Raw genomic sequence first — 16,866 nt, 5'->3', positions numbered from 1 at the left:
TTTATTAGAAAAAAAATGTAACGGTCATTGGACGTCCAGCAGAGGTCAAAACAGTGAAATAAATGATTATAAAAAGAATTTCTTAGTATAGAAAAATATTTAGAAAAGAAAAGTTTCGTTAATGATTATATATTTTTGGCACGTATGCAGTATCAACATTCACAAAGAAATAGGCGACCAAAAAAGCGAGTCAAAGTCAAAGATCTTTATTCACTATAGAAGTGATTATACTTTCTTATTGATAGTCAAAAATCTACCACCGGATCGGAATTTAACACCTCAGACCTGAGAAGAACCGGCGAAAGAAAGCGTACGGAGTACAGAGCATATTTTTATAAGGTTAAAGTTTTGTATACCCAGATACAAAACCTAAGCTAGCCTAAATTCTCCCATAAACGATTAACAAAACAATCGTTAAATTCCAATAGACTGAAAATAATATTTGTTTACAAAATCGTTTGCTTGCGTCAGTAAGTTGGTGGTATTACTACTTCTAATGATAGGTGAACATTTTGTACACCCAGATACAAAAGCGCAAGTTCTCTCATAAATTATCGATTAACAAAATAATAATTAGATTCCAATAGACTGAAAATAATCTTCATTTACAAAATAAAGACTATTCATTTGTACCAGCTTGTACCAGTAAGTTACTGGTATTACTACTTACTAGGAGGTAAGGCAGCTTATTTTACTGCCTCGTTGGTTTTGTAGCTAAATGAAAGACTACAGACCCAGAGTTGCTGGATACAAGCCTTAGTTCGGGTTTTCCTTTTAAAACTTCTCAATAACGACGTGGAGTCTATAAGTTGAAGAATTCACGTAAAGCTATTCGTGCACGTAAACTTTTCCAGTCCTGTCGGATTTGTCGTCAAATCCGATGTCAATTATGAGAGTGAGGGAATAGATAAAACATGCGCATGCGTGAACGAATGGGCTAATGATGGTACCAATAGACAATGGTGCTGTAAGAATAAAAAAATTAACATTCTTCTACATACATCACCAATGCGCTTTGATTGAGAACTAAGATGTTATTTCCCTTGTGTCTGTACAGCATACAATAATAAGTACTGCTGTTTGGTGGTAGAATATCTGACAAGTAAGTGGTACCTATTCAGACGGGCTTTTACAAAGCCCTCACAAAATTACACAAAATCTATATTCAGTATCAATATTAAATGATTTTTACACGTAAATATTAAAATAAATTCTTAATCCTGCATCGAAAGCCGGTCTCCTTTGAGATTAGCCTACGTTGCCGGAATTGCCCAAGACGATGTTACGATGTTACGGCAGACGGCTCTTCCATACCATTAATAACTAATATTAGAATGACGAGTACGAACATCACAAGTCAACAGAGACTTGGAGTTTGATTCTAATGCACTTCTAGCTGAAACTTGAGACTCACGAAGAAGAAATTCTGCGAATTGTTATGGATAAAGAATTTAACTAGAAATTTTAACCGTATTTTTTATTTTATTCCTCGAAAATAAAGATGACTTTCAGAACCTTATTTGAATATCCAATACTTTGAAATAAATAAAATTATATATTTAAAATCTTTAAACTACGTTACGTGATCAGCGGCATAAAGAGACTACGACGTAGCCACACGAGTACGTACTCGTAATACGAAATAAACTGTCATAATCACATATTTTGAAAATTCGCTTCGCTGTTATAAAACAATTTAATCGAAAGTTAAGTTTTACTATCTTTATTTTATCTTCATTTGGCGTATTTTTTATTATGTTCATCATTAACAATGAATATTATGAGGTTTTTGATGCTCTTCCTTATTTCAAAAAAGTTTATACAACCATGTACGGGCCTGAGCCAAATGCATCATAGCAAGGGATTCTCAGGTTAAGTATTTAAAACTACAGCTTTTTGTAAAAGTATGTAGATTGATCTATGGATATTCAGCGACTTCAAACTGCTTTGGAGTGTGTGTGAGTGTGAGGTATAACTCCTGTCGAGGACTGAACAATAGGCACCATTTTCGTATTCAAAACAATTGGACAAATCAGTGTATTTAGTTATTTTTTGCAAATTGCTATATCTTTTAAATAAATATTGTTAATTGTAAGTTGGAAAAAAGCACTTCATAAATTATATTTTAATTATACAACATACAAGATGTACAGCCTGTAAATTTCCCACTGCTGAGCTATGGCCTCTTCTCCCTTTGAAGAGAAGGTTATTTTGATTACCGATTCATTCAGTACTGCTGACTATTTAAAACAAAGACGATCATAACTATATATTTATGTAACAAATTTATCTTTAGTTTGGTTTCTTAAGATAATAAACAAACTAGTACCTTTTTACTTTCTTCTTTCATGTATTTTGGCCTTTATGTCTTATATTATTACTGAACATCAGACTTCAGCGGCCTAGTTTGTTATATGCTATTCAAACACATAGCTAGTCTGTATTAATTCTCATATGGACCACAAGCTTTACCTACTTTCTTAGGTGCGAGATTATATAACAGACATTCCATTAAATTTTTATCAAGCCTCTACATCAACGAGACGGCTAATGAATTAAACTAATAATCTAAAAAATAAACAAAAAAATAACTTCAAATAATAAATACTCTTCATAAACAAATTTCGAGCTCATAAAAATTTTCATCACGTATTTGTTCACTCTTAGGATGACATTTTTTTAAATTTAAATGGATCAAACGGGAAGTTTACCCAAATAATGAAAGAAATTTCCATTTCCGGTTTCTAAATGACGGAATTCCGAGGAGACAATCATAGAAAACCTGCCAGGTGCGAGTCGGACTCGCTCACGAAGAGTTCCGTACCTATAAAAATGTCGATAAAAGTCATGTATATTGTATGTTTCACTTGAATATTTATTTTATTATATTTTTTGGGATATAAATCATCTGTAAAAATTTGAAGTGTCTAACTATCACGGTTCATGACGGATAGACAGCGGATTCTTAATAATAGGGTCCCATTTTACTCATTCCATTTTAGGGTTGAAAAACCTAAAAAAAATCAACTGATTTGAAAACTTACTGAGCCAAGATGATGAGATAGAACGCGTGCAAATGATAAACGCCACTGAATATTGACGTTTTTAAGTGCTCGGTGTTTAAGGAAAACATGGAGAAACCTGCGTGTGTCTCATTTTAATGAACCACGTGTACAACCACCAACCCGCGTTGGAGCAACGAGGTTTAATAAACTCCAAACCTTATCCTCAAAAGCAGAGGAGGCTTTAACTTAGCAGTGGGAAATTAACAAGCTATTACTTTTGATAACCTGCTTATTTTTTAGTTCCATCAATATCTTTATCCAATAACAAAAAACAATTACCTAAAACAACTATGGTTAAAACTAATTTATGTTCGGCTTGGAATTGGATACGATAACTAATGCACTAGGTTCACAATCGCTACTAAAACCCAACAATACTAATTTATCAAGTAACAATAGAAACATAAATCAACTGTGATTTTACGCCATTTCGAAACTAAATTGGTACAGTCTTTAATTCTATAGAAAGCGAATTCTAAGAAATTTGTTACGCCAACAATAATTCCTTAACGTAAAATTTCAGAGTACAATGTTAAAGACGCTGTCAGAATAAGAGAGTTATCTTCGTTATAATTATTGTAATACTACCCGTCCCAGCTTCGCCCGGATACAAGGGTTTACATAAAACGTTCGTAATATAATACATACCTACATATGTATACTACTCTTTGTTTATTAATCCCGACGGTTAAAGTCAGTTTCAACTAGTTTTTCAATAAAGAAAATTCAATGTAACAATTTTTTTTAATAAGGGTTGAGGTGTTTATATGTAGTATTTTTTGTATTGATAAATCATTTAGTAGTTCATTGTTATATATTCAACTTAATTTAACTCGTTTTTAACCGTCGAAATGGGTTCAGCCTTTAAAGTTTAATTTGTGAATGTGAATAGATTCATATATGATTTTAAATTAACATGTTTATTTTTATTATTAAATTTATTAATTACGGGATATTTACTTATGTTTATAATATACAAGATATGTTTTTTTATTTTTGTTCGATGAAATAGATAGATGAATAGATTCACATATGGAATACAAATTATTCATTTTAATTTTTTATTTGTAAAGGTATTCGAGTATGCACACATATCAAATCGAAAACACATTGTAACCGTATCAACTGGAGCCGTTCAGTATTCTTTACATAAAACTTCCTAATGAAAGGCACACACATAAGAATCGCAACGTAAACAACTCGCCCATTGATAACCATTTCAACAAAGATTATTTTCATTGCGTCTGTAGCTCAACATTAGCAAACCGCAACACATCAATACTGAGTAATACTTTTGGAAGTAGTAAAACGTACGACGGACTTCCTCAAAGCTCTACCACGAAGGAATCAGTGCCCTTAGACACTGCTAGACATGTATCTCGTTACACAAAGCGTTAGCATCTTTAATGTTACATTCCTTGTGTCTGTAATTATATCACTCAGCCTTAATGACGGAAGATTGTTTACAATGATGTACGATAATAATTAAAGACGTGACACGTGCCATTGGACTTTGTATAAAGTGGGTCAAACGAGGAAGTTATTCAAATGATTTTTTAGGTGTGTCAAATCCTATGATATGTTTCGTTTTAGGTTTTTTCGTTGAATTTTCGTTTTTTAGAAATTAATATTACTTTAAGCCAATGAAACATTTAAAAAATCACTTAAAAAAGTGATCTCCAACTCTTAGGCACGGATACATTGGCTGCCAATATTATTACTTGAAAATTATTTAATGTATTCAATGTATCCTCATGATTTATTCGTTATTTTTTACTTTAACTGCTGTAACTGTTTATTTTTGCTATTGCACTGTAAGATAATTGTTACGTCAAAATGAAAACCTTAAACTACAACTATAAGGCAATTTATTTTTTTACTTTATAATCGATTAAAATGAAAAAGTTCTTTCGCACTCGGTTTGCCAACCACTTAAATGCCTCTAAATTTTACTTACCTTAATGAACTTATTGAATATTTATCATTAGTACATTGATATTTAAGTTAAATATAAAAAAACACTTATAAAAAAATCTAATAAGATATTACCAACCATATCAATTAGAATTATCTAAAATGTTTTTCAGCACTTAGCTTTTCCTTGTCACCATTATAAAAAAGGCTTCTTCTTTACGCACCTTGCTTAAAAAAAGCAGATTAATTTATTTAACTTTAATCTGTATATAAGCATTAGTCATTGGCAGCTAATGACTTCATAGCAACCAATGAGCGTTCAGTATTCAAATATGTTAGTAAAAGTTTTGGAACTGTAATTTGTCAACTTCCAATCAGAAACAAGCTTTGGGTGAATTTTATCTCAATCGATTGGAAAACGTGACCAAGAGCTGCTAACATTAACAGATAATGTAAATACAGTAAAAAAAATGAAAATTCCAAAACTGAGAGACTGATGGACCCCCTTCTCTCCCTTTGCTTGCTAAAATGCGACTTCATTCGACCCATATAGGTTTCTTTTAATATTGTGTTATGTCGATTAACTAAAGGAATTTGAATTTAAGTTTGAGTTTGGACATACGGTAAAATTTCGATAAAGGGGGAGGGGGTCTTGAAAACAATAACTAACAACAGTAATTTTGTGTTAAATCGATTTGTTTACTAAATATTTTTGGAGGATATGAACGCGACATCACTCTTTTACAGCATTATGATTTATACAGTGACTATTTTTAATTTTATATAGTTAAGGCCAAGCTAATGTATATATTTTTTACCCGCCTTTTAGGCATTGGCGCTGTAAGAAATATTAACAGTTCATTACATAACCTTTACCCCAACAATCTTGGGAATTACGATGTTACGTCCCTTATGTTGCCTTACTTACCCAAACTTACTCAACAATACTGAGTCATTTTGTGCGAAATAATATTCCATGAGTGGGTGGCATATACCCAGACGGCTGGTACAAAGCCCCGACTCCAAGTTCTAGTCATAGTAAATCAATGATTATCAACATCGATGAACAAATAAATCGTATAGGGATTTTATTATGTATATCGTTTTTCATTAACCTTTGAACATAAATATTTAATGGATAAATAAATAAATAACAGTTATTATACATAAAGTTAACAAAAACAACATGAAATGAAACAAAAAAAAACATGATTTTTATGAGAAGAATATTTTCTCTACAAAAGATCTGTCAAATATCTGTAAAGACTGCCAATATAATATAAAGATGATAATGATAAGTATCCTGAATGATTACAGCAACGACAGCCATACATTACGTGATAATTAATTAATAATTCATTAAAATATTTCCGCACAAAACGTTTACAAGTGCAAATTAAAACAAGGGCTTGTATCGGAGGAGTTCGTGGCTCGCATGAGACCATACAAAATATACATTCAATATCTTTACTCTAATAATCAATTTGTAGAAGTTTATCAAGGATTTCTTATTAAAAGCACGTATTTACTTTTAAAAGTTTCGGTTCAAAGGTTGCTTTACAAAACTGTTGCACGGAGGCCTCCTTTTCTTGCTTGGTTTGTTCGAGACAAGTGTGCCCCGTGCAGATCTTACTCCCCTGTTTGTAGGCTAGAGTCACAGGTCTAAGGTTAAATCAATGTCGAAGTCAAAAATCTTTATTCAAAATACAAGTATTTACACTTGCTTATTGATAGTTAAAAATCTACTGCCGGTTCGGAATTTAACAGGTTAGATATCTCCAGTAGCTCTCTTCCCACACTGATTAAATAGGATAGAGGACAATATTTTTCGTGTAAATCACGATGAAAAACCTCGAAAAATACTGTAGAAATATTACACGCCCTGCATAATCCACAGGACGGTAATAATATTATATTTGTTCAAATATTTGTAAAAACTGTTTTAAACTTTTAGTAGAATTTGTTTACATTGATTTATTATTATACTGAAGTTATTTAATAATACAAAACGTTAGCACGATTTAATAACCTTCTAAACCCATCTATTATTTAACTTAGCAATTATATTTGTGCAAATAGATTTCATGAATAAGCTATAATTTCCCTTGGTACTGTTTAATACAATGTTGATGTCGACAGAAATAAATCTTGTGATAGATAGGTTACAAGCAATATTCGAATAATTTCGTTAAAGGAGCGTTTCTTTGTGATTTATTTCTTTTTCTTACTTTTTTTTATTCAATGAAGAAGTTAAAAAAATATAAGACGAAAACAACTTACTGTAAATTTACATATATTTACAGTTATAATTATTTTTTATTCGTGGGCAAAAGTCCAAAAAATTACATTTTACGTATATTCATGTCCGAAAAAAGGATTAGGTAAAAAGATCGGAGCTGATTCGACTACATAGCACTAAACTGAGTTAGTGCATACACGTGTGGCTGAATTTTTTCACGATTTTTTCTCACGATTTTTATCGATATGTAACTAAAGAGAAAAAATCGAACAGATAAAAAAAATTGAATCCACGTTCCTCGCTTGAAATCAACGTGTTCTAACCATTGAACAAACTCCACTCATAAGTCAACGTAAATAAAGTTAATTGAAAATCGTCTCGAGATTGACAGGCACAATTGCATTTTTCTATATTCAAATATTCGTAAGGGTAACACCGAACAAACAGCCTCGGGCTGGTGTAAATTTCACGACTTGTTTACCGAAAGTTGATTCGAGAAAACTTATCAAACCTTCTTTTGTGATATAAAAAAAGTATTCCTTTTAAATTCATATGGTTCTTATCGTTGTTACGATGTCTAATTTTGCTGAAATTAATTTATCCGTTTTAAGAACTAATGACTTTGACTATTATTTACTGCCTGGTATATTGGTAAGCAATAAAAAATTTATATTTTTTCGGTCGTGAATCTTCTGTAACTAATTGGGGGTATATACTAACATACATATATCCGATGAAACTCCGAATATTTTTCAAAGAAATAAGACTCAATTAATTATCTACTGTATCGATTATGATACGATTCAACCGCAACTGAATCATCGTGTTAGTGGAATAGGAAAAATGTTCGATCGACGACCTTTCGATTCGTTTGCGACAAATTAACAATTTGTTTGAAGAATTGGCGCTCTGGAATCTAAAAATTGGCAGTGTTTACACTCTCGTACCGAGGAAAGCAAGTAAAGCTGGCGACCAATCTATTTCCTACCGTGTCAGATTGGCCGTTCCATTGGATTATGAGAGTGAGGAATAAAATTGTGTTTCCGTGAAATAATATGTCGATATAATGGCCGTCATAATCAATCAAGGGGATATATAAATAATATATGTAAGTACTAGTGGGTCTCCCGCGTAACTTAATTATTATACATTCATTGTACTCATTAAAGATTTTATTAGGAAAATTAGCGCCAATATGATAAAAAAAATTTCCCGCTTTCTGTTTTTTTATGGTATTGGTTGGCGGACAAACGTATGGGCCACCTGATGGTAATTGGTCACCATCACCCATAGACAATGACGCTGTAAGAAATAATAAATATTCTTTACATCATCAATGTGCCACCAACCTTGGGAACTGAGATGTTATGTCCCTTGTGCCTGTAGTTACACAGGCTCACTCTCTAAATTAAGTATTTGTTAAATCGCAACAATTTAGTAAATTGAAAACAAGATTTGTGCATATTCATTCTGCACATCTGCGACTAGCTCTCTTTAAAAGGATATCATAACCGACTTTTCATGTTCAGCTATCGTCTCACAATCGCTGGGAAAAAAATCGGCTTACACTATTCATATATAAGATTACTAAAATGGATGCTTAGTTTTCCTACGTAATCTGTTTTATATGTACATATATTTTTAGCAACTTATCATATATTTATTAACATTAATAACAGAAAACTGTGTTATAAAATAAACAACTACGATAATATCGATTACATAATATCGGAATTGAGGAAATAAGCTCAAGATAATATCGCCGAATATCGCTCCATGACACTGTTGTACCATGACAACCATTATATTCACACTTCATGGACGCTAACAAACTATCAATAACTTTATGTAATATATCATTTTTATAGCATACTAGCTGAGCCCACTACTTCATGCGAGTTTAAATTTAACAAAAAGTTATTATTCATTTTGCAAATGTTGTCGCTACGATTGTTGAAACTGGCAACATTGAAAAAAAAATCTTCTGAATACATTGAAACCAGGAAAATTGTTATAACTTTATCATTCATTACTGTATTTTTTTTACAATAATTGTTTAACTTTACATATAAAAAAATCATTGTTAATTAATATCAAGAGTGATCCATCAATAATTAATAAACAAAATAACTTTAATTTTACTGTAACTGATTAATTCTCTATTAGGAATTTGTGATGTTAAGTTATTGGTGACAGGCGCCAAATTGACATCGGATTAGTGGCATATGCGAGGGTTGCGCACGCCGCACGCCACCAAATACTGCGTTATCTTATTTTATATATAATTTTAGAAAAACTTAGCCTAAGTTACTCCTTATAATATCAGCCGGAACAAACAAACAAACAGAAAGACTAAAATTATAAAAAAATGTTATTTTGGTACCTACATGTACCGTGTATACATACAGATGCTTTAATATAATTATACAATAACATATATAATTCTATACCAAAAAAACATTTCTTTGAAATTTTATATAACGTAAGAATAACAATTTCAGGTAATATGATTCAAAGAGTTTAAGTAAAAAGTTGTAGATTTTAGAATATTGTATCATAAAGTAATTCCTAATACTTTGATTCTAACACAGAAAGCGTTGTTTCAGTTCAGTGACTTGAGTGTTCTGTGATGTAATTGGTGACGTTCGTACGAACGACTACAAGGCTACGAATAAAAGGCTCGTAAATTGTGTGTGTCATACTTTTCCCTTGATTTTTCCATCTAAGTCGAATATGTATTCTGTTTTTGTATATTTATATTTACACATATTACATACAAAAACATTCCACTCAAATTATTCTATCCATTAAAAATAAACCTCATCAAAATCCGTTGCGTAATTTTAAACATATAAGCATACCTATATCCCTATATAGGGACAGAGATAGTGACTTTGTTTTAAACTATGTAGTGATTAAGGTAACTGTACTAGCTTTGTAGGCGAGATGTATGTATATGTCACCGTAAAATTGTTAATACCGTTAGATTATAATCTGTCTATATAATACGATTGTGAACCGTACTATACTACTTACAGCTTAACGCATAATTTTTCGGTAGTTTATAATCTATCGAAGTTCAGTTAAGTAATAAAAGCTAACCTAAGCGAAATATTACGAACTATCGAAATAATACATATATGTTTTACTAATCTTGCGACATAGATTACAGTATAACCGTATTTACAATTTTTTATCGAATCTTATTAAATTAATTTAATTCAATTAAGCTTCACAATTTTTCAAATAAACAGAATGACAGTGCTGTTTTTTTTATAATAATTAGTGTCCTGTGATGGAATCTAAGCCTGGATCCAGGCGTATTTTTTGATTAATAATTCTCTAAGTATTATTTTAATGAATAATAAGATTTATTTATTAATTTAGAGTCTTAAAAACTTTTAAATTTTTACCATTATTAATTACATTAAGATAGAGAGTCTCGCGAACAAGACATTCGTATAATGTCGAAATACCGAGCTCCAACGAATAAAAATAAAAATGTTAATTTAAACTCTTAAGCTTTTAAATTTTGTAATTAGTAAATTGATCATATTTCGCGGTATCTGATATATATACATATCACATTACATTAACAGCCTGTGAATTTCCCACTACTGGGCTAAGGCCCTCTCTCTCCCTTTGAGGAGAAGTTTTGAAGCATATTCCATCCAGAATACAATTTAAGCACATGACAAATCAGTGGTGGTTGCATGGGTTTGAACCCACAATCATTAGTTAAGATGTACGCGCTATTACCACTGGACCATTTTTCTCTATATATATTCACCACCAACACTCTCTTTATCATTTAAGAGCGACAAGAAGGTTTGAATCTTATTACATTATACTCCCCTAATACACACACACACACACACATTATGTGGCAGAATTTTACCTGAGTCACGCAGAGCCAATTGAATTATAAACACAAATCAAGCATAAGAGATTTCAGTGATGTTAGGCTAAGCGATCGTACGAAAATAAACAGGACCGATTAAATCGGCCTCACTGGTTTCCTATTCAATGGATGATTTGCGAGCTTCACGATGGCGTAGTACTACCATTACTACGCGACGCCATTTGGATGTGGATTTAGTAATGAAATGCTTTGTATCTATATATTTATTCGTGAAACAATAACTTTGTACCCCTTTTTAAACAAAAAGTCCCGCACGTATATCTTTATCTATGACATTTGGTACTATTAAAGTTTACTTGTAATAAGGAGTGCAGAAAATTATACATTTATTAAAATATGCAGTAGAACAAATTTCTTAGTGGTAGGGCTTTGTGCAAGCCCGCCTGGGGAGGTACCACCCACTTATCAGATATTCTACCGCTAAATAACAGTACGCAGTATTGTTGTGTTCCGATTTGAAGGGTGAGTGAGCCAGTGTAACTCCAGCACAAGGGACATAGCATCTTAGTTCCCAAGGTTGGTGGCGCATTGACGATGTAAGGAATAGTTAATATTTCTCACATAAATGATTGCCATTCTATGGGTGATGGTGACCACTTACCATCAGGTGGCCCATATGCTCGTCCGCCAAGCTATTCCATATAAAAAAACTGGAATATTTTAAAAAACATTATACTCACTACGATACGTTTTACACATACAAGTTCATCTACATAATATTTATTATGAAACATTCATAGTGTACGTATATACGACAACGTAACCAATGATAACTAACGTTATTTCAAAAATGAAATCAATGAAAATTATTTTTTGACACTTTTCATTGAAGTAGTGTCAAGGTCATCCAGTTACGCCTCATTTTTCCTACGTATCTTTCGAATCAACGCATTTAATATTTTATTGGCAATGGATTACGGTCGAATTTTGATCAATGAGCGATCACTAGTATATACAGTTGATAAGATAGAATTTCCGGCGCCAGGTAAACGAAGTCTGAGGGTGCGACTTAATTTAGAAGACGTTTCATATTTAACTCTGTATATTTAGGATAGCCCCTATCAAGATCCTTTTACTTTTTTTTGGTTAGTTTATTCTACTACGCGTCGTAATTGAATTTTTGCAACTCAATATTTTTACACAATTTCACACATATTACTTATAGATTTGGTACTGATTTCATTTCACAATATAACAACAACAACAACAACAGTATAAATTTCCCACTACTGAGCTAAGGCCTCCTCTCCCTTTGAGGAGAAGGTTTTGGAACATATTCCACAATCACAATATGCATAACCCTTAAAAGGGTAAAGTAAAGTAACAGCTTGTAAATTTCTCACTGCTGGGTTAAGACCTCCTCTCATTACATCATTCTCTCATATCATTAAGGAGAGGGATTAGAACATATTCCACCAAGCTGCTCCAATGCGGGTTGGTGGAATGCACATGTGGCAGAATTTCAATGAAATTAGACACATGCAGGTTTCCTCACGATGTTTGCCTTCAACGCTGAGCACGAGATGAATTTTAAACACAAATTAAGCACATATATATATAGTGGTGCTTGCCTGGCCATCTCAGCTCTAAAAATCAAGTTATCATTAATGTTTAAATATAAATATTATTGCCTAAATATCATAAAACCGTCTCCACGAGTTTCCCGATGGGGACTCTCTTAAATATTTTATCGAGAGCTATTTATTATTCTTGAAAGGTCATAAAATAAAAGCAGTGAGCATCTCAGGCTTAATTAAGGCACGACAAAAATTTAAATTTGACAAAAAAAGTGTTGCCTTAGTTATATATTATTGCATCTGTCTGATAGTGAAAGTCCTATCAAAATCTGTCCAACCGTTCCAAAGATTAGCTGGAACCAACAGAAAAACAGACAGACAGACAAAAATTGTAAAAAAAAAAATTCGTTATGTGTACCGTATACATACATACCAACGCATTCAGAAAAAAAACGGTTAGGTATTTTAATATGACAAACAAACACTCCAATTTTATTTTATGTATAAATATAGATAATACTCACTATATTGTGACAGATATAGGTGTATAGAATTATAAACTATATATTAAATAAAGTATATTCATACCTGGCTCCATGCGTAGGCACTCAAAAATCCAATTGTTATTGTATTCGTATCAGTCCAATTTCCTCTGACGTTCGGGCAAATTTTGGCACTACCACAGTTACTCTTGACGAGATCGAATAGACTTACGCCATCCGCTTCCAAATTATCAATCGATACGTCATTATGTATCAGATTCATTGTCACACCGGTGTACATATTATTCAGATATATCGAGTGAAGCTGTCTCGTTTCGTAAGGTGGTGTATCAGCGGTAACGTTGAGGAGTTCGCATTTCCTATGATTCATATTGCTTTCAGTTACCTCAACGATATCGCTCGTTCCATTGTTTACGGTTGTATTGGCGTCCTTTGTTTCATCTACGCTTCGTTTGGTTACGTTATTAGCATCTGTATAGGGTGCCAAGTCTTGATTATACGATATTCGATCGATTTTGGTTTTAATTACGCACTTAGCCGCTACATTCTGTAGCCCGATGATAATTATGCAAATGAACCGTACTTTGTTGGCCATTTTCTCAATTAATTGGTTCTTGTTCCTGCATATTAGTCTTCTTTGTTCCATTTAATGTCCTGGAACAAGAAATGTTTTAATTGTAATATCTACGTAATGAATAAAATAATATTCTCACAAACAAAAGTTGAAAATCGAATTTAACTATATTTAAGGGATATACCATTTTCAATCCCGTAAAGTTATTTATTAGAGTATGGATGAACTTTATTTTGACTTTATTTCATGCTACATTGTATACGAATGAATTTGCAAATATAAGGTATAAAGTATTTTTTGTTTGAAGAATATTTTTCATAAGATTAACATTTGTTAATCATTTTATAAAACATATTTATTAAGAAAAATGTACAGTTAAAATAAAAAATTGTCATTATATTTTTCAATCATGTCTTTTTAATTTAATTTACGTTAATAATCCAAATTTGAATAGCTGATTATTTTAACACTTGTACACACATTATTGAACAAATGTTAAAATTAGTATAAAGTAAGTTTTAGATACTGTTGATTTTCTTCTCAGTATTCCAAATCAGTGGTAGGTTACATTTAATACAATTATAATATTCAAAAGTGATCTTAAAAACCTATTTGTCTTACATAGTGTCTTACACTATGTTAGACAAATAGGTAGGGCTTGGTGGTAGGGCTTTGTGCAAGCCCGTCTGGGTAGGTACCGCCCACTCATCAGTTATTCTACCGCCAAACAACAGTACCCAGTACCACAACAGTACTGGGTACTGTTGTTTTGAAGGGTGAGTGAGCCAGTGTAACTACATGCACAAGGGACATAACATCTTAGTTTCCATGGTTGGTGGCACAGTGACGATGTAAGGAATAGTTAATATTTCTTACAGCGTCATTGTCTATGGGTGATGGTGACCACTTACCCATCAGGTGGCCCATCTGCTCGTTCGCCAACCTATACCATAAAAAAAACAACAAGCACACATAATCTCATTAAAAAAAATAGTTTGAAACAATACAAAGAGTCTGTGTAATATAGTATTCGTCAAAGTTAAATCAAAGACTGTATTATGTATAATTACTCGAGACGTCTATTAGTAGTCTACTGTATTTTATTTTGTATTTTCATCTCGACTTAGTCTCAAGGTCAAATAAATAACACCGTATCATTGTTTCATCTTTCGTGTTCTACAATATATTTGGACAGCTTCGTATTTATATGACCATAAGATGTACGTTAATCGACTCCCTGGTCAATTATGATTAAAGATTTTTAACAGTATCATGAATTACTTATATATCATTTTCTTTGGTAGATTCGTTTTTATAAGATAGGTGTGTGAGCAAACAAATAGACCACTGGATGGTAGGTTAGGCGCATTGGCGCAGTAAAAAATAATAACCATTCCTTAAATCGCCAATGCGCAACTAAGTCAGTTACACTGACTCACTTGCCCTTCAAACCGTAAAACAACAATATATAAATACTGGTTGTTGCCTGAGGCTTCTCTCGTGTTTTAGAAGTTGGTTGTCACGTGTTAGGCAAAAAAGTAGCCTATGACCGTCCTTGAAGGTCAAATTTGCTTCATAAAAAAATTCATTGAATTCGGCTCATTGGTTTAGTCGTGAAAGATCGACAGACAAACAGACGACGACAGAGTTACTTTTACATTTATAATATTAGTTTAGATTGCTATTTGCCGGTAGTATATACAGTTGATAGTGCCTATATAATAATGTATAGTAATAATAAAAATTGTAGGAAAATAGAAACAATTTTGCGTATCAAATTACATTACTTAAAGCAATTATATTCAAGGTAAACACAGCTTGAGAGATAAAAGAAAATCTTTGTGCAAGTCATTCACATAAAACGTTACGTACGAGTCAGAAAACAGAAATGACATTTCATGTTGGCGACTTTATTTAGTTTTCCCAGCGTAAAGCGTCCGAAGTAATTTTATACTGTTTTTTATATTTATTTTAGGAAAGCACCGAAGCGAACAATCCTTTTCTTGAACTGCAATTAAACTTGCTCATTCACAGTCAAACCGGGACAGCAATATTACAGTGACCTTAAGCGGTAGTATAATTAAATCGGTACTACCTACACGAACATGTACAAAGATTTACTACCTTTTTTACTACTTCTATTATAACGCACATGCCATGATCCTGTGTTAAAAAGTCGTATTGAAAGAATGAGGACTTCTATTAAGTTTTTATACCACGAATATCTCAGTAGGTAGAAGTTTTTAACAGTATTTGGCAGTATTAGCACACGTAGTTAGTAAGTAGCTCTATACCGAAAATCATGACGATCGTGTCTAATCATTCTTGTTACATTAATAGTTTTAAGTTGCTCTATTAAATCAATTAAAGCTCATGCCAAAACACATTGATAAATAAGGTATAATACTCAATACAAGATTATATTAATGATAAACACTGTGTGGACTCAATTTTTATTGACTTTTATGTGACAAATATGTATGTAAATGTATTTATACTTTCTTGATATACTACGTTATTAAAGTAGTAGAAAAGAGTAAATACTGAGTGACTTGCTCGTTCTTCTGGCCCGAATTTACTTCCCGAATCGGTGGTAATTTGGATTTTGAATATAACGTGTTCATTCGTCAGTACTTTTATAGGATATGCTACTTGAATAAAGAATCCCACCAAAAACATTAAATGTAAAAAATGCCAAGCCTCTCGCTGCAGTCTTTCCATCATAAAAAGTTTTGAGATCTCATAGAAGCCAAGTCCTATTGAAATTATTATGTAGTTATAAATCAACATTTAGTAATTGTATCAACAGTTTCCTTTATCTTATAATTATAGCACTGCCGTGCCCCCAGATATTTTGAGTGTGATTTTGATTATTATAGTTAAGAAAAAATTAGTGCACCCGAGTTTCACAAACAATTAAAACATTGAAAATATTTTTTTCTTTAAATGAACCGTTCTTATTAAAAAAATCTAGGAAAAGGCATGTTTTTCCTTTACACTTAAGGAGACGATTATTGGAGTTTAATCTACAACCCTTTTCCAGTGTAAATTAGTAGATAAATATACGCGATACAAAATGCAATTGATTTGGTTATAGGTAAACCAAGAGAAGACAAACTATTGAATAATAAA

At 32.1% G+C, this 16,866-nt stretch overlaps 1 protein-coding gene across 1 annotated transcript in view; it reads right to left on the bottom strand.

Moving 5' to 3' along the window:
* The window catches only part of LOC124529733 (guanylate cyclase 32E-like), a 218,043-nt gene extending 204,235 nt beyond the window's left edge, over positions 1-13,808 (bottom strand). The window contains exon 1 of the mRNA XM_047103629.1: positions 13,246-13,808. Coding sequence (XP_046959585.1) covers positions 13,246-13,806 — 561 coding nt within the window. The 5' untranslated portion in view covers positions 13,807-13,808. The remainder of the gene's footprint in view (positions 1-13,245) is intronic.
* Positions 13,809-16,866: the final 3,058 nt, after the last annotated feature.

The sequence above is a fragment of the Vanessa cardui genome, chromosome 5 (genome assembly GCF_905220365.1).
Source record: "Vanessa cardui chromosome 5, ilVanCard2.1, whole genome shotgun sequence".
In the NCBI taxonomy this organism is placed as follows: Eukaryota; Metazoa; Arthropoda; class Insecta; order Lepidoptera; family Nymphalidae; genus Vanessa; species Vanessa cardui.
Note: the sequence above shows the minus strand (reverse complement) of the source record. Positions and strands in the feature narration are given on the sequence as shown.